The sequence below is a fragment of the Channa argus genome, chromosome 24 (assembly GCF_033026475.1).
Source record: "Channa argus isolate prfri chromosome 24, Channa argus male v1.0, whole genome shotgun sequence".
Classification (NCBI taxonomy): Eukaryota; Metazoa; Chordata; class Actinopteri; order Anabantiformes; family Channidae; genus Channa; species Channa argus.
The window spans coordinates 1,585,799-1,610,672 of NC_090220.1; the positions used below are offsets into that span (position 1 = coordinate 1,585,799).

The 24,874-nt window shown below is 38.9% G+C and overlaps 2 protein-coding genes across 3 annotated transcripts; both read left to right on the plus strand.

Moving 5' to 3' along the window:
- The first annotated feature begins 108 nt into the window (after nucleotides 1–108).
- tmem135 (transmembrane protein 135) lies at nucleotides 109–8,752 on the plus strand. The gene is made up of 15 exons (XM_067494278.1): nucleotides 109–293; nucleotides 781–908; nucleotides 3,371–3,463; nucleotides 3,804–3,837; nucleotides 3,934–3,999; nucleotides 4,568–4,614; nucleotides 4,746–4,787; nucleotides 4,879–5,055; nucleotides 5,144–5,213; nucleotides 5,331–5,498; nucleotides 5,624–5,687; nucleotides 5,817–5,893; nucleotides 6,084–6,182; nucleotides 6,268–6,335; nucleotides 6,590–8,752. Exons 1-15 carry the CDS (start codon nucleotides 156–158, stop codon nucleotides 6,720–6,722), a joined length of 1,404 nt encoding a protein of 467 aa, XP_067350379.1. The 5' UTR covers nucleotides 109–155; the 3' UTR covers nucleotides 6,723–8,752.
- A 1,669-nt stretch (nucleotides 8,753–10,421) lies between these two features.
- ltn1 (listerin E3 ubiquitin protein ligase 1) lies at nucleotides 10,422–23,468 on the plus strand. 2 transcript variants are annotated; one of them, XM_067494276.1, is made up of 32 exons: nucleotides 10,422–10,581; nucleotides 10,753–10,959; nucleotides 11,145–11,243; nucleotides 11,511–11,741; nucleotides 11,823–11,875; nucleotides 11,973–12,153; nucleotides 12,379–12,552; nucleotides 12,749–12,939; nucleotides 13,260–13,407; nucleotides 13,497–13,754; nucleotides 13,920–14,228; nucleotides 14,537–14,752; nucleotides 14,883–14,924; nucleotides 15,023–15,212; nucleotides 15,337–15,576; nucleotides 15,656–15,809; nucleotides 15,982–16,132; nucleotides 16,263–16,464; nucleotides 16,555–16,711; nucleotides 16,895–16,999; nucleotides 17,111–17,238; nucleotides 17,316–17,451; nucleotides 17,543–17,687; nucleotides 17,924–18,137; nucleotides 18,292–18,529; nucleotides 18,754–18,831; nucleotides 18,984–19,170; nucleotides 19,320–19,485; nucleotides 19,576–19,796; nucleotides 20,312–20,506; nucleotides 20,711–20,878; nucleotides 22,734–23,468. In XM_067494276.1, exons 1-32 carry the CDS (start codon nucleotides 10,540–10,542, stop codon nucleotides 22,794–22,796), a joined length of 5,289 nt encoding a protein of 1,762 aa, XP_067350377.1. In that variant the 5' UTR covers nucleotides 10,422–10,539; the 3' UTR covers nucleotides 22,797–23,468. The 2 variants fall into 2 exon arrangements, with proteins under 2 accessions (XP_067350377.1, XP_067350378.1); XM_067494277.1 differs by lacking the exons at nucleotides 11,511–11,741; nucleotides 11,823–11,875; nucleotides 11,973–12,153.
- Nucleotides 23,469–24,874: the final 1,406 nt, after the last annotated feature.

Consider the following 24,874-nt stretch of genomic DNA (forward strand, 5'->3'; position numbering starts at 1 on the left):
AATAGAGTTGCATTGTTGTGCATGTGTCAGTTTTTGCAAGGCACGTGTTAGTGCACGCGCACAACTCTATGGACTGAGCGCGGCCCCGTCAAAATGAACGCGCACGGCAGCGCGCAAGTCCGTTTCCACTGTCGGTTGTCAGAGTAGAGGCAGATATGGCTGCTCTCAGCAAAATACCGTACAACTGCTATGAAATCGGTCATACCTGGGATCCGTCGTGTGTGCAGTCTGCTGTGGTTGTAACCAGGAGTGCTCTTGAGGTCTCTTTCAAAATCTACGCCCCTCTGTACCTGGTAGGTTTTGCTGTTTCATTTGCAGTATTTAGAGTTGCAGACTGTGAAGCTAAAGTTAGCTAGCTAAGCACTAGGCTATCAGAAAAAACGTAATGATTAACATTAGCTGACCTGTAGCCGGGTTTTACAATCGGGGGCTAAGGTTATGTTCATGCACCTGAATAGATTCTCCGAAAGTGGCAAAAGACACAGGACCCTCTAAGTTGTCCTTTAAACACAATGTGACAACTCCAATGTATGATTTAGCTACCGGCTAATTACCATAACGTTAGTCGACTGAAAATATCATCTAATAAGTTATGAGAACTCGCACAATCTGGAGATAACACGATTGATCGCTTATCTAGATTATTTAAGCGGTTTTTGGTTCACCACTGACCCAAAGGGAAGGTTCACTAAGATTTCTTAGCTTATATGCAATGATTTGGCAACAAAATGTGAAAATCTTACTGGTTTTCACAAAGCCTCACATTTCCCTATATTGCAGATAGCAGCAGTTCTAAGGAGAAAGAAGAAAGAATACTATATAAAAAGGCTTCTCCCTGAGATCCTATGGTCTACATCCTTTCTCACTGCGAATGGAGGTCTCTACATTGTCTTCTTCTGCATTCTCAGGTTTGTAGTTGAATGTAATATAAATAGATTTCACAGTCTAGATTGGTTAATTTTGATCAAGAGAAAACTACTGCATGTGAAAATTGTAGAGTTACCTGTTTGTTACCGTATAATTGTCATAAAATGTGATCTGAGTCTTCATCTAGATTAAGACTAGAGACAAAAACAATGTGTAAATGTTAACATCACTAAAACCATCATACTTGTAGGGACGGTTTCTAACACAAGTCCATAAAAACAGAGTGCTGGTGGAAAAAGGAAGTCAACCTATGGATATAGTAACTGGCCAAAGTTATTTTGACACCCATAACTCCAAACAAGTGCTTCCACTAGCTGTGGATTATAATAATATGCACGCAATCAAGACAAATATTGAGCCATTTGGAGGTTTGCTGCTGCAGCTCAGCCATATTCTTAGGTTGTCTCGTGTGAGTTTCCCTCTAAAGGTAATTCCACTGCTGCTCTGTTGAATTAATCTCTGAACTCTTACTGGTCTGTTTCAAATGGTGGACCTTCTACGTTTGAGGTCAATCCTTATTAGAATGTTTAGGTTCATTGACTTGCTACGTCACCCAGCTTTTCTGTAGCTTCAGCTCGTGGACAGCTGCCCTGACGTTGAAGAGATAAATTGATAAACATAGGTAATTCTTTTTTCCCAATGATGGCAAGTTGTGCAGGGTTAGAAGCAGCAAAGCAGCCACAAATTATGATTAACCAACTTAACAAGTTTTGTTCCTAAGTATTCTGTGCTTTCGTTTTTGTGAGATATGGTTTAAATCAGCAGAGGTTTCTTAGGAATAGCAAACAAAAAAATCTACCTGCAGTCAATGGTTCATTGATTGGACACCAGGTCTGAGACTTTTTCATGAAACTGTAAATGTTTGTCATTGTAACTGTGATGGTTCACACCACAGCTTGATATAAGGTAATTAATATAACCTCTAAATTCATTGTGTCTGGTTTTTGTCTGAAGTTTTTAGAGTTGCTTAAAGGTTTCCTGTGGAGCTTTCTTCTAAACAAACGAGTCATATGTATAATTAGGTTATAAAAACAAAGACATTTCCCACTCAGTGTTTTTTCTTCCCTTCCCTCCTGCACAGTATCTTAGCTGTTCCTAGGACTTCTCCCTTTTGGACAGAGATCTCCGGTGTTGTTCCTGGAATGAAGGCTCTTAGAGCCCTGCCAATGTTGTATAGTTTGAAGCATTCCAGGATCCATGTGTGAGGGTACAGGTTGGTATGTCTCCTCTTGCAGTCCTGAGTGACTGCTTTATCTACTAGTAACTGGTGCTTTGCTCGTCTGATGTTAATACCAATGCCTGGCTCAATGTATCGAGCCTTGTGCCTGCTCATCTTAGCTGCTGTGATGCCTGACAGGAGCTTCCATGTTGTGCAGAGGCAGATTATTGGGCTTCTGGGGTTACTTCCGAATCAGGACTGTCCTGTCTGTAGTTAACCATTAAGGGTTACATCTATTAGTAGCTGGCTCATTTTCATCTCCAATTCTACCCAACTCTACCAATAAAGTGAAGTGTGCCTCTTTGGCCAGTAGGCATTGATCATTTTGGGGCTTGGACCAGTCAGCTCTTCATACTTGATACCCTCTCTTGGATGTCTGCTATTGTGATGGTTAGTGGATCTTGTTCAGGAAGGTTTCTGTGGTCTGCTCTCAGGTCCAATAGTCAATGTGATGCTTCCTTATCCCATATGCTTTTTCAGTATTGTTCAGTTGCCAGTTGGCGCTTGTGTGTCTACAGTTATGTTATTCCCCTGCCACTGAGAGTACACTATGAAAAGCTCAGTGAAGACTATCTGGTTTATTCTCCTCGCTTAAATTTCTCTGGTGTACCTCTTCAGCTGGTTAGACCGGGCTGTGAGTCCTTGCTTGGCAGTCTCCAAGGCCTTGGGTATGGACAATTTGTTTCTAGTTACCCTTTTCTTCACCATGCCTTTCTGCAATTCCAATGTCTGGCTAGCTTTTCTCCCTGTTGCCTTGATCTTGACCTCTAACCATATAAAAAAAAGGTGTTACATTTCTTTACTTCCTTCAAATTTGCAAAAGATTTTTTAAACTATTTAAAATGTTGCCTATTTACATCTATGGTTAGTAGCTAGTAAGCCTTTTCTACATTCTCTTTGTTGGCGTATTCTGTAAGGTGAAATAGTCTGGAACCATTGGCAGGAAAGAGGAAAGTGTATCCTGACACCCATGTATGTTCAAATGCATGTGTGTCCACAACGTAAACACAAAAGGAACCTGCACAATATACTGCAGCTTCAGTGGATGTGAAAACCCCACAGGATGCCTTGAAACTCATTGACCTACACAGAATGATAATTACTTCCTAGACTGTCAGTAACCATATAGTACTGACATCTTTAATTGAAATTATTTTAGCATTATGAACAACAACCAAAAACTATGAGTAAAATCAGCATAGCGTTGTGTATTTCTAATTTTAGGAGACTACTTGGAGGGTTCTACTCCTGGTCTGCTGGGTTTGGCTCAGCACTACCTGCCTCCTATATTGCTATCCTTCTGGAACGCAAGAGCCGGTGAGATTACTGTCTGTTTACTTTGCCTGCTTCTCTTTCCCACTAAAAGTCTTAATGTTTTTTTTTCTTTTTTGATTTTTTTGTCCTTTCGGCTTATCCCGTGAGTTCAGGGTCGCCACAGCGGATCATTGTCCGCATGTTGATTTGGCACAGTTTTTACGCCGGATGCCCTTCCTGATACAACCCTCCCCAATTTCTACCGGGCTTGGACCAGCGCTGCACAGCTGGGGAGGGGAATGGGCTTTTAATGTATTGAACTAAAACAATGCACAAAAAAGTTTCTAGGTGCATTTTAAGTATTAGTATTGTTTACTGACAGTCTATATGTCTTCCCTGCCAGGAGAGGGCTGCTGACAATATACATGGCAAATCTTGTAAGAGCCACTCAATTAATTTATACTTTATTAGTTTAACAGAGAGAGATCAGCTTTTGCAACATTATGTATTTATCTGTGTAATTTTGTTTTCAGGCTACGGAGACTTTGTTCCGTATGGCAGTCACAAGAGGCCTTGTCAAACCCATCAAACATGGCGAGGTAAGATTAAAGCGGGCCTGTGTTTGTATAAGTGAAAGTGGCTATATGATGTGGCTTCGGGATTAAATATTCTAACATAATGTAGGACAGCTGTGTCTCTATTGTGATTTAGCACTCTGTTATCAGGTAGCCCTGCTAGCCACATCAAACAAAATCTGAATCTACAGAAATAGATTTAGATAAAATAAACAATCACTGTAAAGTTTACAGCTTCACTTCTGCGGAAGTATAGTTTTGTAAAAGCCCCAGCAGTTCATGTAAAGTTCAGTAAAATCTGATGGAGATTAGTACATCAGGACAGAAGGCAGTGAAGTACTGTATTCAATACTGTATACAACACAGGAGTTATGGTAAATTTAGCTCCTGTGTCATCACAGGCTAAATATCCAAGTGATTTGAACAAATCACCCGCTATGTCTCCAGTGTCACGGAGAGTAAATATAGACATTGGATTGTTTCTTAAAATGGCAAAGAAACTTATTTTTCAACTTATTGTGTCATGGTGGTGTTAATTGTGCAGATGCTTAGGTTCTGCCTGATTTCCTCTGTCTTTGCTTCCTCCAATCAGGTGCTCTTGTTCTGCATAACTGCATCACTCTACATGTTCTTCTTCAGGTGAGCACAACATTAGTGGGCAGATTATCACAGAGAAATATTTGACGTGGATTGGTTATAAGTATGCAACAAATATTAAAAACCCAGATATATATGTAGAGTTTGAGCTAGATTTTGTGTTTGTACTGCAGAAGTAGAGACGGTCTAAAAGGCTTTGCATTCTCAGCATTAAAGTAAGTGTTTTTATTTCTACTAATGACTTTGTTAAGACAACAACAGTGTTTTGGTAAAGATTACAGAGGTGGAGGGCATTTTCTGTCACAGGTTCATTGTCGGTAAAGAAGAGATTCCAGCTCATTCTGTTACAGCAGAGCAAATCTGCACAATTCCCCCTGAAAGGACAGTTGCCCTAGAAACCAAGGATTCACAGGCATCTGCCAGAAGACCTTGCTCCAGGAGTAGAATTCTGGTAGCTCACACCAGGAAACTGCTAGAGTCAATGTGAGAGAAAACCCAAATATACACAGAAACATATGGGTTTAATGGTGGTCACTACTGACAGTGTTTTGTTTTGTTTTTTTTAATGCAGATGTAAAAAGGGCCCAAGACACAGATGTTGTAAACATCATCAGGACAACTGCATTTCCTACTGTGTCAAAGTAAGTTGAGTTTTAGTTGCTGTGATTGTTCTCATTCATGTAGTAAAAGACAAACTATGGTTTATTAACTATTAACAACAAATAATACACATTTGTCTCTTTTCTTTCATTGCCCAGGGATTTGTCAGGATGTTCAGTGTTGGCTACCTTATTCAGTGTTGTCTTAAAGTTCCCTCAGCATTCAGGCAGATGTTCTCCAAACCATCCCGACTCCCCTCCCTCTTCTACAACAAAGAGAACTTCCAGCTAGGAGCATTCTTAGGCTCTTTCGTCAGTATCTATAAGGTATATTCAGCACAACATGATGTTTTCCGAATCCCTCTTTTCCTACTGTAGTTTTTCATTAGTATGACACATAAATATTGCCAATTTGTATTGTCATTTTAAAGAAACAAATAAATATTTTTAAGGGAACAAGTTGCTTGCTTCGCTGGGTGCGTAACATTGATGATGAACTCCATGCACTGATAGCTGGTAAGACAGAATTTTGCAAACTGGCCAATTAAATCCCTGTAGTAAAATCCTTTTTTTCTTCATTGCTCAGATGTTTATCGGTATTTAATGTTTGATTTTGTTTGCATTTTTTCTTTCTTCTCTGTCAAGGTTTCCTTGCTGGTACCTCAATGTTCTTCTACAAAAGCACGACAATATCCATGTATCTCTTCTCCAAGCTGGTGGAGGTATAAAAAAAATCCCTTTGCACATGAAAGAACTTATTTTGTTCAGGTTATTAATTACAATCTGAAAATTAATTACATTAATTAATTACAATCTGAAAAACCCCATGCACTGTAGTGATCTGGTTACTGTAAATCTGCATATATGGGCCAGTTTATCATTAACAGCAGATGTTAAAATGTATGTCCTTAGACCATGTACTTCAAAGGCATCGAAGCTGGCCGGTTTCCATACTTTCCTCATGCAGACACGGTTCTATATGCCATCTCCACTGCTATCTGTTTCCAAGCTGTAAGTAACACGTACACAAGCATACATTTTTACTTTTTATTTCTTTATTTAGTCATATAATATGTGAATTATTACTGTGACATAGGCTGTGATGGAAGTGCATAACCTCAGACCTTCATACTGGAAGTTCCTGCTGCGCTTGACTCAGGGCAGGTATGATATTTCTGACTGGTTCAATTGAGGCCAGTTTGTCAAAGTAAGGCCAGTCCTCATGTTCTTATACCTCTTCTAAGGGTTTTTTTGCTGTTAGGGTTAGAATTAAGTTTAGGTTAGGGTTAAGAATTCAGTTGGGAGGGTTGGGGTTATGTTAAGGGGTAGGAAATGCATTATGTCATGGATTGTCCTCACTTTAATGGCTGTTGTGACTTTGTTATTGGCAAGAGATTAATTTCTGTGCCGTCTCCTAGGTTTGCTTTGATGAACAGACAGTTGCTAGATGAGTTTGGCACTCATGCCTCCAGGGACTTTAAAGGCTTTGTACCCAAGCTGGATGCTCAGTACACAACCATGCTTCCATCTGGAGCCGACATCCAACTCTGATGAATCGGGACCAAGCTCTAGATAGGGCTTTAAGGTTACCTCAATAGGAAATGGACAATTTGCCTGTTATTTCTTGGTAATTTAATAATTTTAATGTGTTATTCAAGCTCAGAAGTAGTGATCTTGTGTTCTGAGATAGTGTTTGCTTTGTAGGATGGTAAACGCCATTTTTGCTTCAAAGCAAAGTGGTGCAAAATTAGAAGTAAACTCTAATGAGAGTGTGGATAATGCAAGGCATACTAACAAGAAAATCACTTAAATGCATCATTAACATTTGTCAGATTTTCTGTTTACATTTTGCGGGACCACACAAACCTTATCTACAAGTTATGTGTTAATAGGGTCACTCAACAAAAAAACAACTGGTTTACTGCGAAATTAAAATTATTTTTAGGATGTAACAATATACCTTTTTATTTGGTTTAGTCGTGATGTTTATTTGGACACATGTTGGTTGGCACTGAGTGGAGTTGATTATTTGGATGATTGCTTTCCCATCGAGAGGGAAACTCACTAACTAATCTTGTAGTAGCTGCAATGTTTTCCAGTTTTGGCTTTAATTTAGGGAGACAATTTTACAGTTTTACTATACTTCCTGATAATTATTGAATGTGTACTCTTAAAGACAATGGGTGCAATCTGATTTTTTTATTCTATAAAAAACAATGTGAGATGTATTTAGATTGTGTTATATGATATAAAATATATAAAAAATATATAAAACACTGAGGTGGAATTTTGCCATATTTACCTATAGTGTAGATATTTTTTCTTAATGCGCAATTGTGATTCCCTGAGGGGGAAAAAAATATTTTTAATTTGTACTACATTTGGCAGCAATGATTGGAAAGCATTTAATCCCCTTAAAGATACATGGAAAAGGTAAAAGAAAGCAACAAGGACTGAAGACCCCTTAAACTTACAGTAAATACAGTTGAGGAAACAGTAAATTTGTTGTTTGTAAATTGTAAACTGTAAATTGTATTGAGACTCCTAAATACAAGAAACCAGGTTATTTGAATGAGTCCTCTAGGCAGGCAGGCAGAAAATGCATGTATATTACATAAACTAACCAGGTGGCTTTAAAACCAGCAGTATAAAATAATGGATTTAGACTTTATTTTCCTTTTTAGATTTAGTTTAACTTGGGATTTAATAAGTTTGGCTACTTCAACATACATGCTATAAAAATTGATCTTTCCATTAGTCCCACTCCTCTGCTGTCACATTGATACTTTCCCAGCCCTCAAAGTTTGCTAAATGGTTGAAATCAGATACCTTGTGTTTCTCTAACCTACTTTATAGTAAAATATACAATATATAGTCTGTGTATATGACACCAAACCATTTAAATTTATTGATCAGAAATGGGCTCCCAATTTCAAAAAGAGTCTTTTATTATACAGATATATGCCATTATTTAGCTACAGTTAAATTATGTTCCTCAGTCAACACTGCACCTTTTCATTTCATTCTTTTCAATATGCGCTAAAGCAGGTGAAACCTTAGAACCAAACACAGTTGAAAATATATGTGTGTATCACATAAGTTCATAAAATATAAACACTTTGTTGGTTGTTTGCATTTTAATAAATGCATAGTGTCCATTTAAAGTGTACGTTGTGTCTTACAAACATTGATTGAAGCATTGTTTACTGTACAAACCTGTTTCATTGAATAAAAAACAGAACAAAGTGCAGTCTCTCAATGCAAACCACACTCTTGTATCTTCAGTTTTGAAGGGGACCATTAATGATTATTTCAGGTGTTAAATATGACTAGAATTTACATAAACTTGTACACTTCTGAAGTTTCTGGCAGTATTTACTGCCAATTCCTTTACTTGAAGTAATAGAATAAGTTATTCATCTCAGCCTTAGATACATGTGACCTCCATAAACAAGCCATATTTGTGAAAAAGTGTGAGATGTTCAGACTAAAGCAGAAGTGTATTAAAATGATACACAACTCTGTGCAAATGTACTTAATATATGTAAAAGGGTTTATATTAAAATATTTTTTCATCCCAAGTGAACAACTTGTTTATTTTCTGCAATGTTCGATCACTATAAAGTAGAAATAGTGCCCGTTTTTTGCACATTTTTAAAAGTTTGCAACATTTAAGTAGTGCAAACACATTTTGTATTCGTTTCTAAATATTGGTGCACAAAAATCTAAATTCACATTTAACCTTAATTTGAAAATAATTGAGTCAAGTACGAAACTGATGTTGTGATATGTGAATATATACATGCCAAAAAGGTTTTCATTTGGACATGAGCAGCTGAGATTGGAGAGACAATGCCTACAGCTGTTGGTATTTAAATGCTCATAATAAATCTGAGCTACGATTACCCACAAAATATGTGAGAGTCTGAAGTCAACTGGAAAAAGGTCCTATGGTCTGATGAGACCAAAGGTATGGTTTTTGGCAACGAGACTAGATCTGACTGCTGGTGAAAAATGCTTTTTATAGTTACTGAAGATGTGTAGCCATATCCATTACCAGTATTATCAGTCTTGTTTGTTTTGTTCTAGTTAATGCTACAATAATAATATTGACAATCAGAGTAAAAACAATAATGTTCCAAAAACACTAGTGCTTTAAAATGGATTCTGTAGGCTTGGATGTAGATAAGGATGTTGCTCACAGAATGAAGTTCATTAAATTTACTCTACTTTGTAGGCCTAGTACTATTCATAAGAAGGACACATTTTACTTTCTCAGAAGCAGATGTTCATTATTTTTAAATTGCCAGCCAGGACAAAGTCAACTTGATAGAAATTGAATACAGAACAAGTATCCTTTTTTTAATTTAATATGTAAGTGTAGAGGTTAGCAGAAGAAAAGATGTAGTGACGACAACTGGTTAACAATCTTAAAAGGTAAACTCCAAAGGCAAGCGTCAAAGCCATATGACGTCATGAATTACATCATTAGTAGACTTGTACGTATACTTCTTTACAGTAGAGATTTTAGAGTCTCATTACTTGTACCGAAGATATCAAGGTATAACACTTGCATTTCATGAAATGTAAACACTTTTCTGACAGGACTTTGCTTTGATGTTTTCTCCTTGAGTTAGATTTCTGCTGCCTTGTACCTCATTTGTAAGTCACTTTGGATGAAGGAGTCTGCTAGATGACTAAATGTAAATGTAAAACGTTCATATAGTCAGCTATGAAACTTACTAAATGTATGCTGCTTAGAAGGCACCTCAGTCCCACAGGTTAAAATTACCTCCCTCTTTGTCTGACAAAGAATCCTGTTTGATGCTTCAAGCTGCAATGTGTTGCAGTATGTTATAGAAAAGATTACAGTGCTTTTGGTTTAATCCAAGTGGACAAGAAGAAGAAGAAATACATGGCGGAAGTAAGTGTCAAGTCAAGCAGACTCGCAGATGCATGTAGCAGCTTCTGTTTTCACGAGCTGCCATTCAAAGTAAAAGTATGTCAAGGGTTCGATCACAGAATATTAGCTATTTCAGAAAACTGGATTGGTCTAACTTATTTAATCTCTTGCCCATTGTGCTGATCCATTTAATTAATTCTTTTTATTATGGAATTTGGACGAGGTTGTCATTACGCGTGTTTGTGCTGTTGTTGGGAAATGTGTCCTACACAAAATTATCATTAAAAAGACAAATACAGGGAAACTGTCCGTCACCAAATTACACGCGTTTGTAGACATTTTACTTTGAAAAACATTAGACAGGAAGTCGAAAACACCAGAGCGTTCTGCGAATCTTTTGACTAATGCTGCCAGCACTTCTAAGCTACCAGTGGAAACGAATATCTTAAATAATAAAACGTACCCATGGGGGGTAAGAACAAACAACGCACTAAAGGAAATGTTCGGGTAAGTAGCCACCAGTATCTGTAAGCTAACGTCCGTTATTTAAGTAGCGTCAAACTTGCTAGCAACCAACGTGAACACGAGCTAATGTAAACTTGCGGTTATCAGCTAAGGCTACGTGTTGCAATGTGTTGCCCTCGCTGTTTGATAACCACTCGGTTCTCTCGGTTTTAGCCGTCCAGTAGTGGCCGGGCTGCTGAAGCACTGGCCCGGGAAGGCGGTGTCATCCCGGGGTTTGTTGGCTTCGATACAACAGTCACTTCGGAGTTGAGTTATGTGCCCGCTGTCCACGGCGCTGAAGAGATAGACAACCTGGTGGATGCCGAGTTCCGACTGGTGCTGAGGAAACTGTCGAAGAGGGATGTTGTCACAAGACTTAAAGTGAGTTAAAGCTCTTACCAACTATATTTGTATAGAAGGGATTTGCTGCCAGGCAAATATACGTATCATGCAAATATAAAAACAATCACATTGCTCTATGTACCACTTAAAGCGTACAGCGTACACGATGCGTCATTGATAATGTTGACGTTTCCCTGTGTGTATGTGTATGTATGTGTTCTCAGGCTGTGCAGGATTTTGGGTCCATGTGTCAGGAGCGGGATGCTGAAGACGTTAAAGGAGTCCTACCGTATTGGCCAAGGATTTACTGCAAGATATCCATGGTGAGCTGGTGATTCACCATGTAATCTCTAAGTGACTCTTTTTGTGTGAATGCCACATCAAGCTTACCTTACTGGATGAGGTGCTTTTCTATGTGTACATAAACGGTCTCATAGCTCATTGTTCTTATCAAATAAAAGAAAAGGTCTATGTATGCAATGACTTGATATAGCTCAAAACAAAAGTCTGAAAATATATTCCCATTAAGGATAACATAATTATTAATGTGTCAGCGCTCGAGTTTGATGCTTCTATATAATCTCTGCCAGGATCACGATCGCCGCATTAGGGAGGCCACCCAGCAGGCCTTTGAGCAGCTGGTTCTAAAAGTCCGTCGCAGCTTGGCTCCCTTTCTGAAGAGCTTGATGGGCCACTGGATTCTGTCTCAATGTGACACTTACACACCTGCAGCCTCTGCTGCATGCCAAGCCTTCAAGGCTGCTTTCTCACCCAGCAAACAGCCTGAGGCTTTGAGCTTTTGCAAGGATGAGATCCTTACTGTAAGTAATAGTGGTAGGTTTGGAGTAAACAAAGGGATTTGCAATACATTGAGCTAAATTAATAATATTTTTATGGTACAGGTACTTCAAGATGTTTTGTTAAAAGAAACTGCAGACACACTTAGCGATCCACAGTAAGTTCAGCTTTCATAACCATTCCCTTAGTTTAGTATACATAGTAATATGTTATTCAGCATCTTTGTTGAGCCTCTAACTTCCCTTGTTTTCTAGAAGTGTGACAGATGAGGAGAGAGAAGCCAAATACGTGCGCATGCTGACCAGTTCACTGCTTGGGGTTAAGAGATTGCTCTCTCTGCTGCTCCAGAATGACAGAGTGGCACTGGAGCAAAGACTCGCAGATCTGGTTAACTCTGGGAAGTTCTGGAAGTACAGCAAACACAAGACACCACAGGTGGTCATGTTGAATAGGCTTGCTCTCTGCAAGGTTATGGATGTAAACACGTAGTTTTCCTAGTATAGGCACACAAGACAGTCAAAATAAAGGACTGAATTCTATTCTTTTCTATTCATCCTGAAGTTAAATATGTTTGTTGCAGCAGTGATATGAAATGCCACCTAAATGATTAGTAGGATTAGTAGAATAATTCTAAAAGTAATATTATGCTTTGCTCCACAGGTACGAGGGGCCTTCTTCGAGATGATTTGTGCTCTGTGTGAATTTACTCCAGGGCTGGTCCAGGTTGAAGCAGCACGACTCTGCCCTGCTGTACTCCTCAGCATTGATGACACAGATCCTATAGTGCTGCCCCCAGTGTGGGAAGCAGTTCTCCACGTTGTGTCTATGATCGCTGTAAGTTTGTCTTTATGTGGTTTGGTTTTGTTGTGTTTTAATTCTCCGTGTTATTACGAGAGACTTAATAGCAGTTATTGAAAAAAGCACTCATGGAATCACAAACATATAGAGCTCCAATAAATGTGTTTCATATTTGTAGCACAAATTTTTAGTTAGTTGTATCTTACATTTGTTATGTCTGTTGCATTTCTAGGATTGCTGGGCGCATGTGAATGCAAAGAAGGGCTTCTTGCCTAAACTTTGGTCACTACTGAAAGAGGGTGGCAAAGGCTTGGCTAAATCACTGCACCCTAATTTAATGCCTCTCCTCAGCAAACTGCCCCCACAGGTCACTGAGCCAACCTTTGACTTCTACACTAACTTCTTTACATCAGTCATACAAGGGTAATCTTTTTGTGTATGTACACTTGGACTGGAAGATAAAAAAAACTGAATTATTGAATGATATTGAAGTTAGATGCAGCTGCAAATCACTTTGTTTTTGTGTTACATATTTTAATTTATAGTTCTTTTCCAGATGGAAAGCATAACAATAAAATGCAGTTCATTAAGCAATTTATTCTTTTTTTTAATGTGGTGTTTGCATTTGATACAACGATGAATCTAAAAGACTACACCTATTAATTACTTTGTTTTGGAGTATTGATTTTTACATCAGAATCACTGTGTTACGCTCTGTAACCTTCAGTGCATATCTCTATTAGCCTGTCTAGTGAACGTGCAGTGATGAGTCCGTCGGAAAGTGCAGTTATAGTGACTTCTGTTGTTGAGTGCTTGAGGTACTGCATACTGCACAACACAGAAGAAGAGGAGGATCAAAGAAAAATAAGGACGATGCTTATTTCACAGCAGGTGGGTTCACGCAGTTGCACATGCGTTTCTCGTTTTCAGATCTACCAGTCCCTACCATTTTCACATTGGTTTTTTGCTTTTTTTAATAGGTTGTACCATTGGTGGAGAAGGCTCTCGTAAATCCCTTACTTCAAAATGGTCCTCTTTTTCTTTTGATTGCTGAAATGCTTATTTCCTGGGAGAGAAGGGTGGGTTTATACAATAAAGATGAAGCTAATGGCAACAAGGATATCTTTCAAGGGCTTCTGGCAGACTTCTGGGAGAGCCTTGGTATTCTTTTTGTGCATTATGTTGACAATGAGGAAGCAGACCAACAGGCTTTGGAAGGGGTTGCCACCTTAATGCAGGTTAGTTTAGGATTTGATTTTTCCATACTGAAATTTCCATGTTGGCACTGAGAATACAGCAGATCAATATGGCTGTCAGAGCCACTCTTGTCTTTAAAACTGGATATAGTGGGACAGAAAGTACAATGCCTAAACAAATTTATTCTGATTTCCCAATGCCTCTAGGTGATGCGTAACCCTGAGAGAGTAAACATAAAGCACATCCAAAAGGCGAGATATGTCAAGATTTGTTTCTCTAAGCCAGAGGACAATGACAAAACTGAGGCAGAAGGCGATGGTGCTGAGATGCCTGTGCAGACAGTATCACTTGTGAATGAGAAGGCATTGGGGTCCCTACAGGCTCAGCATTTTGAGGATGTGGTGTGCCAGCTGGCACAGCTGTGCCTGTTGCATGTGAATGAGAGAAACTCAGAGAGACATCTTGTTTTCCTCTCACTTCTTCTGCGGTCATTCCATACACCCAGAGTGTTCAGTGTAAGTCTCATCTGACTGTGAATAATGCATCGTAATTTGTTGGTGTGGTCAGTTCTGGTCCAGTATTCTATAGAGTTTTTAGGCTACGTGAATTAGTCTTTAGACTGACCAAATTTGTGAAATGTGTTTTGAGGTTTCACAAATGCATTCTTTGAAATGATTTGCAATCTTAAATGTATGCAATATTTAATCAATGGGCTTTAAACATGCAAAAGCCTTGATATGACCGTTTGGAATAAACAATTAGATTTAGTTTAAACAAGTTAAAAAAATTTTATTGCAGTTTAACTTTTCTATGCTCATTTTAGACATTGGTCAAATTGGATGGTAAAGTAACAAAGGACGGCGAGAGGCATGAGGTGCATATGAAAAATCCAGCACTGCAGTTCTTGTTGGACCGAGTGCTGGTGTGGCTCAGTGATAAGAGTCGCAGAGAAACTGGACACCTGGTGGAAATGCTCTTCAGCTCACTCCACTGCTGCAGCCAGCAAGAGACCACCCGCATACTTAACCACATCAGCACGGTAAGATAAGATTGCATATATTGTCATGTAACTTGACTTACATAAGTGCAGCACGATGATCCTTTTTTTGACATAGATTCAATATTAATTTTTGGTGTTTGACATTCATGCTCTTCACTTTGCTTTGTAGGTGGATTTACAATGGGGGATTATCCTGCAAATCATACAGAGGGTATGGTCATTGGGTTTGAACTGACTGTATTAAAGTTTGTGTGTGTGTAAATAAATAGATTTATTTATTTATCTCGTCTCCGTTTACCTTCCTGTCAGGCATGTGCAGATCCTGAAACTCTGAAGAACTGTAATGATTGGCTGAAAGGTTCAGTTCTAGGTGAACAACTCCTGGGATTGACTGAGGAGTTGTGCAGCGTGGGTTGCTCCTCTCCCACTTCTGCCTCTTCTACAAGCAGCCACAGTTGGACACTTATAAGCCTGGTCCTTTCTCAACACCACAAGAATGGTAAATGGACACCAGTGAATTTTTTTTTAACCCACAAAAATATATTTTGGTTGGATTTTAAATGAACATTATTTGTAGATTAATAGTAGAATAATTATATTTTGATTTGTCTTTACTTGCATAGTGCCTCTGATAGGGGAAGTGTACATGGAGAAGATCTTGGAGAAGCTCCATGCCACTCTGTCTGAGACCAAGAGTCTATCAGACGCAGGCAACATGGAGCCACTCATCTCTTTCATCTGTGATGTAGCCTCCACATTCTTCTCATCTGTACAAAACTGTCTTTTACTACTCTCTGCTGAGGAACTTTTGCTTACGGTCTTCCAGCTCACTGCTCAAGATCAAACACACACTCACCTGTCAGGTAGCTACTTACACAGATGTGGCACAAAATACATGTATTTGCCAGGTATTCTAAGTAATTCATTTGTTGGCTTTAAAAGACTCCCTTTTAGATAAGCTCAAGAGCGTGTGTTTCACTGGGGTCCGGTCACTGATCCAGCACCCAGAATATGAAGTCAAGAAGGGTGGTTGCTTGCACAGTGCAGCCATTTGGGTGAAGAACCAACTACTCACTGTTTCTCTGGACATTAAAAGGTAATCAAACACTTTTCACTGGATGCTTTTTTTTTTTTTTTTTTTTTTTAAGTTATATCTCCCACGTTTATTTTTGCCATATTTATTGTGTATTAATAGGTGTGACCATATATTGCAAATCTATCCCAAGACTTCATTGCAGTTCTTGTTGACTCTTGATGTTATATTGTAGTTTACAGGTTTTAGTTTTGGCTGTACAGAGCCTACTGGAGACGATCATCTCCGTCTGCGAACAAAACTCTTCCATCCTTGTTGAGTTTTGTACCCTGTTGACACCCAGCCAGACAGAATGGACAAAAATCAGGCAGGCCTTACCTCCACAGGTTAGCCAGCCAATCTATCAACCATACTGAAGGATAATATCAAATTCAGGCTACTAACTTACATTGATTCTGGAAAAACTCTACTTCCTTTAAATCTTACACATGAAACCCCTTCGTCTGTCCCCTGCAGTGGATCAAAAACCCCTTACTGTCCAGTCGTCACCGAGGTGTTTGCGAAAAACCCTCCATGGACATGTGGAAGTTCAGATTGTCATCCAGGCTTCCAGCCCACCTATGTGCCTGTGCCATGTTAGGGAAGGTAGTCAAGACAGCATTCACACCCTGTGACCAACAGAACTGGGAGTGTTCTTCAGTAAACCTACAGTACACAGGTACACACAAAATACATGAATTATTTTACTGTAACTTTGACAAAGCACAAAATATACAGCACATGAGATATGTGTGTTTGTGTTTGGCAGTTTCAGAGTTGCTCTATGCACTACAGTGGTGTAAGGAGGTAGAGTACAGCCCTGCTGTGGTGTCAGCATATCACAGCCTGCTGACAGACTGGGGGCTGTCTGAAGGCCTCCACAACCAGGTGCCCAAGAAAAAACTACTGGAGGAACTCTACTTAAGGTAAGGTCGATAATAATATTTTTATTTTTTTTTAAGCAGTGAAAATTAAAAGGGTAATTAGCAAAGTAAGCAGTAACAAATGTGCTAGCTCCAAATATCAAAATATGGTTTTCTTCATTAACATTCAGTCATTTAATAAAAAGGGTCAAATGAATATAACCTGCATTGTAACATTCACTATAGGTCTGTGGAAGATGGGGGTCTGTGGTCTCTTACTCTAGATAACTACATACACACCAGCAGCCACACCAGTGAAACTGTGAAGAAGCTATACAGCAGTATCAACGAGTGAGTAATTTACATTTTATGTAATTCCAACACTCTGGATTTCACATTTCAAGCACTTATGTGCCTTCTTTTACCATTTCGTTTTATATTGAAAACTGTCCGTTTGATCAGTTTGTTCCCAGTGTCTCAAAGCAAACTGAGCACACTCCAGGTGCTCTGTCCAATTATGACCAAAGAAGACAGAGAGACTCTTATTTTCCTGGCTACTGCTGGATTGATCAACTGGCAACAGAATGACAGTGAGAACACACACTCTCAAATGTATATATTTTTAACTAGAACCAAGAAAATAAAGACTTTTGCGTGTGTGTCACAGATCTGTATGGCTGTCTGGCAGTGCTTCTGTGCTGTCTAAAAGCAAACACACAAATCGAAGAGAAGATTGTGCAGGCTATCCTGGCCACAGTGATGGAATGGAGGAACAGCAAAGAGGACTGGTTCCTCTTTAGCAGGTAATGTAATTACACAATCTTTTATCTTTATGGAATTTATTGAAGCACTTATGTAGTTATGTTTTAAATTGTCACATTGCCTTTATTTCAGTGACCTGTCTAAAGCAACTCCAGAACAGTTAAATCTTACTGTTGAGATGATGCGCTTCCTGTCTTGGCTGGTGACTCATTGTCCGGCACTTCTTAGCACCAACCAGTGGGACTTCTTGCTCTGTTCTATGTTAGCCTGGTTGGAGGTGAGAAGTAGATCATACATGTTGTTTTGTGGTCAGAGCCAGTCGCAGACCAATACTATCCAGTGATTGGATGATTTTGAGGAGTTGTTGTCAGAAGGTGTTTTACTTGTACTTCATCTAGTTGTAAGCCACAATGCTACACAGTTGCCTCGGATAAAACTTTTTTGTACATTTTCAACAACTGTTTAATTATATCTTTCATAAATCAATTACTTTGCTTCCTTCCAATGTGCAAGACGGCCAGTGAGAATGTCAGCAGTCTGTGGAACCCATGGGTGCAGCTTTTTGTGTGTGAGAACACTGCATTGATAGTGAAGCTGAACGAATTCTTTGCATCATCCTCGCCTGAACTTCTGGAGAATCTGCCAGCAGAACTGACTGGTGAATGGAGAGACTTCTTTGTTGAGGGAATCTCCACTCTGCTCTTGCCTCTGCCTATCAATATTATAGGTATGTGTGTAAATTTTATTGTAGGAAGCTTTGACGCTTTACGCGTGTTTGACTGTCCCAAACCTGGCAACAGTGAGTATAGGCATAGTATGTAGCAGTCCGGATTTCACAATTGAAATCTTTAGCCTTTTGTCTCTTTGCTCTCTTAATGCAGATGCCTTCACGGAACCGGATGACCCTCTGTTCCCATTGGTGGTACTGCAGTCAGTTGGAGTGGCTCTGACTTATGTACCTTTACCACAGCTAAACCAGAACTCGCTGCCACCACGGTTCATAGCAGACCAGAAGACAAATCTGCCAGAGCCCCTCCAGACACTCCTCAACACTATCTGTCCTCTGCTGTTGTTTAAGGCCAGGCCTCTGCAGATTGCTGTCTATCATCTCTTGGAAAAGTAAGGATTTTATTTGAATACGTATCAGTGCCCAAATGTTGGTACCTTTTTCTTAAATAAACCTTCAGCATCTGCTAAAGAATCCCTTAGCATGGTATCAAAATTAAACTGCTTTTCATATCCTGATATCTTTTGGATTTTCCAGAAGACTGGAAATAATCACCTTCCACTTATAACAAGACATAAAACTAAGTAAATGAACATATGTGGTTATTGTCAAACAGGGTCATGCCTCAGCTACCTGAGTGTGATGGAGAAGGAGACAATAGCAAGTCTGATGATGATCATGATGAGCCTTGTCTGTAAGTCAGTGGAGGAGACCAAATTACTTTTACAGTTACTAGAGTTTAGTATTGGCACGTAAGTTCTTACATGACTAGAAAAAAAATATTTTTGGGCTTAGCAAGGGTGATATTTTTAATGTTTCTTATAGTTATTTACCTTTTGTGTCCAGTTCTCCTCCCGCAGCTTTGATGTCCATTCTGTCAACCTGTGAGGAGCTTTGTGACAGTATACTGGCCGGGCTTCAAGTAGGAGAGTTTGCAGTGGTTCAGCCTCTTAGTGTGGAGTACTCCTGCATCCTGGGCTACCTGCTGGCCTGGAAGCTGCTCCTCACGTTTTTTAAATCTTCACCCTCCCATGTGAGTCCTGTCATCAGATTATAATATATTTGAACTATGTTTGTTTTTTTTGTTTTTTGTTACTAGTGTTAGTATATGAGACTTTTTAGAGGTAAATCCAACAGTTTTGTAGTGTCACAGTATTAACTACTCCTCTGGTTTATCTTCAGCTGCGTGCCCATTATGCCCAGTATCTTAAGAGAAGCTGCTCCCTTAACAAGCTTCTCCTTCACCTTTTTAAACTGATGCCTGAGAACCCTGTCTTCCATGGCCAGGGGGTAGAGACGAAGGAGACAAAAACATTTTTTACAGAGAGTCTGTTTCTGGTTGTTGACAGTAAGTACCACACACAATTCTACATTGTTTCCGTGCACAGTGTCTCAGAAAACAAGCTTACATTTTCCCTCCTGTGTTTCTTGTGTGCAGAAAGTGACAGTGTGGAGTGGGAGCTCCCTCACCTGGCTTGCAGTGTATATTACAGCACAGTACAGGACCTGCCGGCCATGGTGCGGCTGTGGTGGAACAGCCAGGAGAAGAGAGTGAGCGCAGCTGTTGAGAGGTTCACAATTAAATACGTCAGTCCTGTTCTGTCCGCAGAGGAGATTTCATCTGTCCATTCCAGCACTCAGATGTTTGACAGCATGACTGTAAGTTAGCAAATAAAGCCTTCTACTTATAATGACAACTTGTATAAATAAGTCATTTTATGGACATAAGACCTTTAAGTGTAAAAAGAAAAGAAAAGAGCAGGCACATTACTTTTTTAATACAGTAATGTAGGATGTTGAAATGAGCATTGTGCCAAATTCATTTCAGTTCTTTAGTTTTTGCAGGACTATTACTGAGGGGTTAGGGTATAAAGCTATTGTCCTGTCAGTGTGTGATAGTACTTGAAATATATTTTGTGAGATGACACTTATTTGATAGCCCCTGCATGCCTGTTTTTGATGAAATTCCATATTACTGTACATAAAGGTTGATACTTGTAATAGTTGTAACAAATTTAGTGGTGAAATGCCTGTGTCATATTTGAAGTGTAATGACTGGGTAACAAAATGATAAAGTATGATTTTAGCAATTTATGATAAAGTGGGTGTCTGCATATTTGACTGATAGACCACCAGTGGCAGGCGTAAAATGTATATTTATCCTGTTGCTCCAGGTGAAGGCTCGCTCAGCAGCACGTGAGGTGATTGCAACCTATTCTGTCGATGACATCTTCATTGAGTTGGTGATTCAGCTACCACAGAACTACCCTCTAGGCTCTATCAGTGTAGAGAGTGGGAGGCGCGTGGGTGTTGCCGTCCAGCAGTGGAGGAACTGGATGTTGCAACTGAGCACCTACCTCACACATCAGGTAAAAATACACACCTTATGGATATAAACACAAGAAACTGATGTAGCAAATAGTGACTGTTCAGCTTGTAGCCAGTTTATCCCTTTCAATAAAGCTTTCTTGGGTACAGCAAGGAAGGTGTCTGAAAATTCTTCTTTTTTAGGGATCCAAAGAAGGAGGATGAAATATGTGTTCTAGGATGTGTTTTTCTTTTTGTGTGTTCAGAATGGCAGTATAATGGAGGGCCTGGCTCTGTGGAAGAATAATGTGGATAAGCGTTTCGAGGGAATAGAAGACTGTATGATCTGCTTCTCTGTTATCCATGGCTCCAACTACTCCCTGCCCAAAAAGGCTTGCCACACCTGCAAAAAGAAATTCCACTCAGCATGTTTGGTAAGCTGTGTGTGTGCGTGTGTGTGTGCGTGTGCATGTGCGTGTGTGTGTGAGACAAACATTTTTATATTGCATTCAGTGCTGTTTCTGCAGATGTTTAAATGAAGATTGGAAACCTGGTTTCTGTAACGGGGCTCGGGAATTAGGAATTTGATTTCCTAACATAGATTTCTTGTGGAGGACACTCATTTCTCTGCCATGTATATACATACAACACAATTTTTATTTATTTTTTTAATAGAAACAAAAACACTGGATGTCCCCCAATGGCAGTATTTGGTGTCAGATCCAATACTGCTCTTGTGCCCTTGTACTTGTAAAACCTCTCTGCACTCATTACTGCATTAAAGGTCTGTGTTATAGAGCCGGTTTAGGAAAACTGGCAATGACAAAAGTAAACCTCACTGCAAGCTCTGCTCTGCTGAAGTCTTAAGTTTCAATGATTTTCCTGTTTCTCAGGTGTTTTAAAACATGTTTAATATTTTCAACTGACATTGGCTGAGAGAGATTTTACAACAGAGATGGACAGTTGTTGTTTTTTTTAAGCATTATTTTACCTCTATTTTCCTCTGTAAATGCTACAGTCTTTATGGTCTGGATCCAGGATCTCACCTTAACTGTGCTTCTGAAAAAAAATAATTTTCTTGCTCCGTTTATAAAATACTATTCGCCACCATATTTGTTTTGACAGAAGAACACTTGAGAATTTTCATTCTCGCAGGATTTGTGGGTTTGTTTACCTCAGAGTGTCCAGTTGTCAGGTGTGTGCTGCTTCCAGACTGTCAGAGGATAGAATACTGTGACAGATGGAAGCAGTGTTGAAGTGCAAAGTTTCCAGTGTTAAAAAGCCTTCAGGTGTCTCACTTACTACTGTTTGGAGCAGCAGTGTCAGCTTGTGTTTCTCATCAACTGAACTGTAAAGTTGATTGATGAGAATTTTACTGTCCTCCAACTGTTTGCAAAAAAAAAACAGGCAGGAGCTTTAAGTTTGTGTTTTTCAGAGGGCAAAGATCTTATCTTACCGCTACCCACACACAATGTTGTATTTGGGTTTTTAGACCCTTTGTACCAAAAAAACTAAGCTGGAACTATTTCCAGCCGCAGAAGATGGACACTTCTATCGCCAGCTTACAGCTCATGGTGCTGCTAATAGTGATGAACTTAAGGGCTTTGACTATGAATATTAAATGTCAGATGTGTAATTAGCCTGTGATGTAGTCACAACAAAGGCAATAATGAGTTGTTTTTAGTGCCAGTAAGTGAAAACTTTCCAAAATGTTTTTTTACAATACTTGTTACTTTGAAAAGTCATATTTTTACGGTAATGCATTAGTAGTCTGGTTCTCTCTTCATTCCATCATTAGTGACCTTAGTGTTTTTTAAATGTTTTAAATCTACGTAACACAATGTTTCAGTATTCAGTTTTCTTTTTTTTTACAGTTGTGTGAAGCTACCAGGAGTTTACCACATGTGCCAGACACCGTGCAAGAGCTCTTATGTTTCCACTCCTCTATGTTAGCTTTTTAACTTTACAAATGACTAAACTATTCTGTTTTATAGTGAATGTAAACAGTCTCTGTAGCACAGATTGCAACACTGGCTACATAGTGTAGGACGTATATACAGCCATCCAGCACAGGGAAGCTTTCAGAGGATTTTTCCTTTTATTGGGTTCTGATTGACAGGCCAGTATTTATAAATTAAATAAATAAAACCTCAGCCCATTACCGATCTTACAATTTCCAAAGACAATTTAATGCATGACAACATATGTCATTTAAAGTCAATGTTGTTTATTGACATTGTTTTTTGTCCTTTTTCTTCACATCAATGTGTTTCTGTCATTCTTCTACAGTACAAATGGTTCACTTCCAGCAACAAGTCCACCTGTCCACTGTGCAGAGAAACCTTCTTCTAACACAGTCCTGATGATCGTATTTGGATAATTCTTCAATCAACCAGGACTTCATCAGATGTGCTTACACAGGCAGAAGACTACTAAGAAACACAGTATCGGACATGATAATTTATTACTTTACATTCAGTGTTGACATTTTCCCTCAGAGGCTTTCTCTAGCTGAAATTACTTTCTTTGATGATGAAAATAATGTTTTATGTAATCTGTGGATGTTTTAACTAATATACAGTAAAGTCTACTGCTAGTTTTGGCCACAGTTATGTCAGTTATACCATATTCAGTACTTTCTGTTAATGGGTTTATGCTGTTGCTTTGCTGTACTGTATATGGACTTTTTTTGTTCTCTTTTGAAACAGGCTATTATGTTATTTTACAAATTAAAAAAATGATGGTATAAATAATGCAGTTACAAATATTTCCTAATATTTAGGATTGTAAAGAGATTGTCTGATTAGTGACATACCCTATACCAATGTAAAATGAGAAGATCACCTATAAACTGGAAGAATGAGAATTTCTTTATGGAGGGTCTTTTTCAAAATGCATGTGCTTACAAATATCAAAACCTAATGATATGTCTTCCCTTGTGCCTGCATAGAAATGTGAATGATGCTGCAAAGTAAATCAAATACAACTGAATTGATATAATAAAGATACAAATTTGGTCTTTCATTCAGCACCAATTAAAACAATAGTACAATTCACACAGAAAATTAAGTACGTTAATTTAGTCAGTGGTCTGTATACTTGAATTTCATGCATGCTTTGCAAATAGGGCAATATTTCGAAGGTTTTCTAATCATTAAATTTGCAACAATTAATGCCATTAGTTTATAGACATGTATTTCTATCAATATTCTGTTATGATTGAGCATATACAGTAATTTGTGCAGCCTTTGTATTAGAATACAAAAGATATCTAGCAGCCTTACATGATGTTACAAGGACCAAATTGACCACAGACCCAAGTGCAGTGCGTATATTTTCTTAATGACAGTTGTGTAACAGAACAATGCATATGCAGGGATATAAATCTAGTACAAAGAGTCTTCATGCATATTTTTACTTTGTGCATACGCAGACTTTTACTCTGGAATCCCCAAAGTTTTTTACAGCTGGGCCCAAGTGTATTATTGCACTGATCCATTAAATCCCTTTGCCAAAGCTAGACTCTTAGATCTTTATTGTCATTGTACATGTACAGAGCATCTTCTGATGCCACACACGTAAGTAAATCTATACAAATGGAAATAATATAAAAACAGTTTGCAAACACTATTTACAGGTTTTGCCAGTATATTATATATATACCACTAATGTTACACATAGTATATATTGCACAAGTATGTTATTTTCTGATGTGTGTCTGTGTCTGGGAGGTTGTAGCTGTATTGTTAAAAAGTGCAAAAGCTCTGTGGTAAAAGCAGTTTCTCAGTCTTGTGCTTCAGTGAAGTGTCCTGCAACGTTTGCCAGACAGGAGGAGGATGGACATCTTCTGACTTGGGTGTGAGGGGTCTCTAATGATGGCCATGACCTTCCGGGTGCAGTGTGCTCTGAAGATGTCCTCTAAGATGGGGAGCTGGGAGTGGCAGCCTTAATGATTTGTGGGAGAGACTTCCTGTTTTCCCCACCTAAAAACAAGTGACTATAATTTGTTTTTATACTGTTACTTTCTCTTAGATAAATGTATTCAAAGTCAGCTATAATAAAGTGCTTCCATGAACTGTTAAGCTAACCTAAACCCTCAATTACAGGTATACTGCATGGTGCTTCCATTACTGTAAGTTAACCTGTGCTAGTTTCCAAGAAAAGACTGTAATTAGCCTCAGTCTCTGACGGCTGGCACCAATCTTCCACACTCATTTTTCTTGGGTCTACCTCCTCATGTTGAATAATTTATCTGTTTAATGGAGACTTGCTCTCAACACAGTTGCTCCTATGGAATTAATTATGACAGATTAAGCATGATCAATGAATTAATCCCCATCATTTGGATTGCCATCCGTGCGTATGAGTCTTGGCGTGTGTGCATTTGCAATTCCAAACTGTGGTCAACTTTTATCAATACATACAGCAAG